At 47.2% G+C, this 2024-nt stretch overlaps 1 protein-coding gene across 1 annotated transcript; it reads left to right on the top strand.

The window, feature by feature from the left end:
- Positions 1–322: 322 nt before the first annotated feature.
- On the top strand, positions 323–1279 carry LOC102444556 (olfactory receptor 51G2-like). The gene has a single exon (XM_006132559.2). It carries the CDS (start codon positions 344–346, stop codon positions 1277–1279), a length of 936 nt encoding a protein of 311 aa, XP_006132621.2. The 5' UTR covers positions 323–343.
- The last annotated feature ends 745 nt before the right edge of the window (positions 1280–2024 follow it).

Genomic DNA, 2024 nt, shown 5'->3' with positions numbered 1-2024 from the left:
CCACATATATCTAACTATGGATACTGGGGGAAAACTGTCCCTTGGAGCAGGTTTCCTCATACCTCCCTATTGCAGGGCTTCTTCAGCCTTCCTCTGAAGCATAAGGAACTAGCCACTGGATACTAAGCTAGATGGACTGTAGGTTTGATTCTGTCTAGCAAAGCCCATCTCCCTATCCATGGTATAAATCCAGGCATGTGTCTGCTTATTTTCCCTCAGCTACTGGAAGTCTCTGGAAATGTGCTGAAAACTGAAAAACGTCTAATTAAATATCATCTAGTCTCCTGCTCTTTTTGCTTTCAGGAAGAAATGACAAGAACTCCTCTGACACTCCTTGTACATTATGCCTGCTGTCAATGCCACCAACTCTAACTCACCAGTGTTTCTCCTCACTGGCATACCTGGGCACGATGACTTCTATCTCTGGATCTCTATCCTCTTCTGCTTCATGTATGTGGTCTCGATAGTAGGAAATGCAGTCATTATATTCTTTATAAAAACAGACCCAAGCCTTCATGAGCCCATGTACATTTTCCTTTCCATGTTGGCTGTCACAGACCTTGGCCTATCACTAGCCACCATACCGACGATACTGGGTGTATTTTTGTTTAGATCTAGGGATATAGGCGTTGATGTGTGTTTGGCCCAGCTATTCTTCATTCATTCACTTCAATGCACTGAATCCTCCGTGCTCCTGTTGATGGCCTTTGACCGCTTCATCGCCATCTGTAACCCGCTGAGATATGCTGCCATCTTAACACTGCCAAGATTACCTAAGATGGGGCTGGTGTTTTTTCTAAAAGGGGTGGCCATAGTGTTCCCCCTCCCCATTCTCCTAAAACGGTTTCAATACTGTCAAGCCAATGTCCTCTCCCATTCCTATTGCCTGCACCAAGACGTCATGAAGTTGGCTTGTTCGGACATCACAATCAACAGCATCTATGGATTCTTTGGTAAAATCTTCACAATGGGGTTGGACTTGTTGCTCATCTTCCTCTCTTATGTGATGATCATCCACACTGTTATGGGCATTGTGTCCCCCTCAGAGAGCCTCCGAGCCCTGAACACCTGCGTCTCCCACCTCTGTGCAGTCCTGATTTTCTACACACCAGAGATTGGTTTGTCAGTGATACACAGATTCGGGAAAGGTTCTTCTCCCATGCTTAGTATTCTCCTCGGCTACATGTCCCTTCTGATCCCACCCCTGATGAACCCAATTGTGTACAGTGTGAAAAGCAAACACCTTCGAGCCAGAATTATCAGGGTTATCATCAAGTGAAGAATCTGTTTATCAGTCAGCTCTAGCACTGTTGACCAGGATGATAAAAATCCCAGGACACTGTTACCTATTCTATCCTGGACTCTTGAACACGAGCCAACATGAGCTGCTGATTTCTACTCTGTAGAGAGAGAGTTAGATGGGGACCAAGGCCTGGGGCAATGGGAGAGAGGTTGATGAGGGAGGAGAGAAGAGTGATAGATGGAGACCACAGCCACGCAGGCAGGTGTGCTCACAAAGTGACACTGTTCATGGAGAACCAGGGAACAGGTGGGATATGGGCCCATAAAGAAATGTATCAGTGGATGTTCCCAACTCACAATTCATCTGAATACAAACAATATAGAGAAAGGGATGTGGATGTTTTGGTTTGTTTTTTCCTATGACACCTGGCCTGTCACTGTCCCATCTCTGGTGAACATCCAAGGGGGGTGAAAAATGTTGCAGACCTGTTCTGCAGTCACAGTCCTGGCCCTCTCTGAGGGTATGTCTACACTACCCCGCTAGTTCGAACTAGCGGGGTAATGTAGGCATACCGCACTTGCAAATGAAGCCCGGGATTTGAATTTCCCAGGCTTCATTTGCATAAGCGGGGAGCCGCCATTTTTAAATCCCCGCTCGTTCGAACCCCGTGCAGCGCGGCTACACGGGGTTCGAACTAGGTAGTTCGGACTAGGATTCCTATTCTGAACTACCGGTACTACGAGGTGTCTCGTGGGGTCGTTGCCATCAGCCCGGCTGCACT

This window comes from Pelodiscus sinensis, chromosome 1, assembly GCF_049634645.1.
Source record: "Pelodiscus sinensis isolate JC-2024 chromosome 1, ASM4963464v1, whole genome shotgun sequence".
In the NCBI taxonomy this organism is placed as follows: domain Eukaryota; kingdom Metazoa; phylum Chordata; order Testudines; family Trionychidae; genus Pelodiscus; species Pelodiscus sinensis.
The sequence above is the reverse complement of the archived record's forward strand: the minus strand, read 5'-3'. Positions and strand labels throughout refer to the sequence as shown.

Excerpts from the sequence above, each read along its gene's own strand:
- LOC102444556 (XM_006132559.2), top strand. The coding sequence starts at position 344 with ATGCCTGCTGTCAATGCCACCAACTCTAACTCACCAGTGTTTCTCCTC.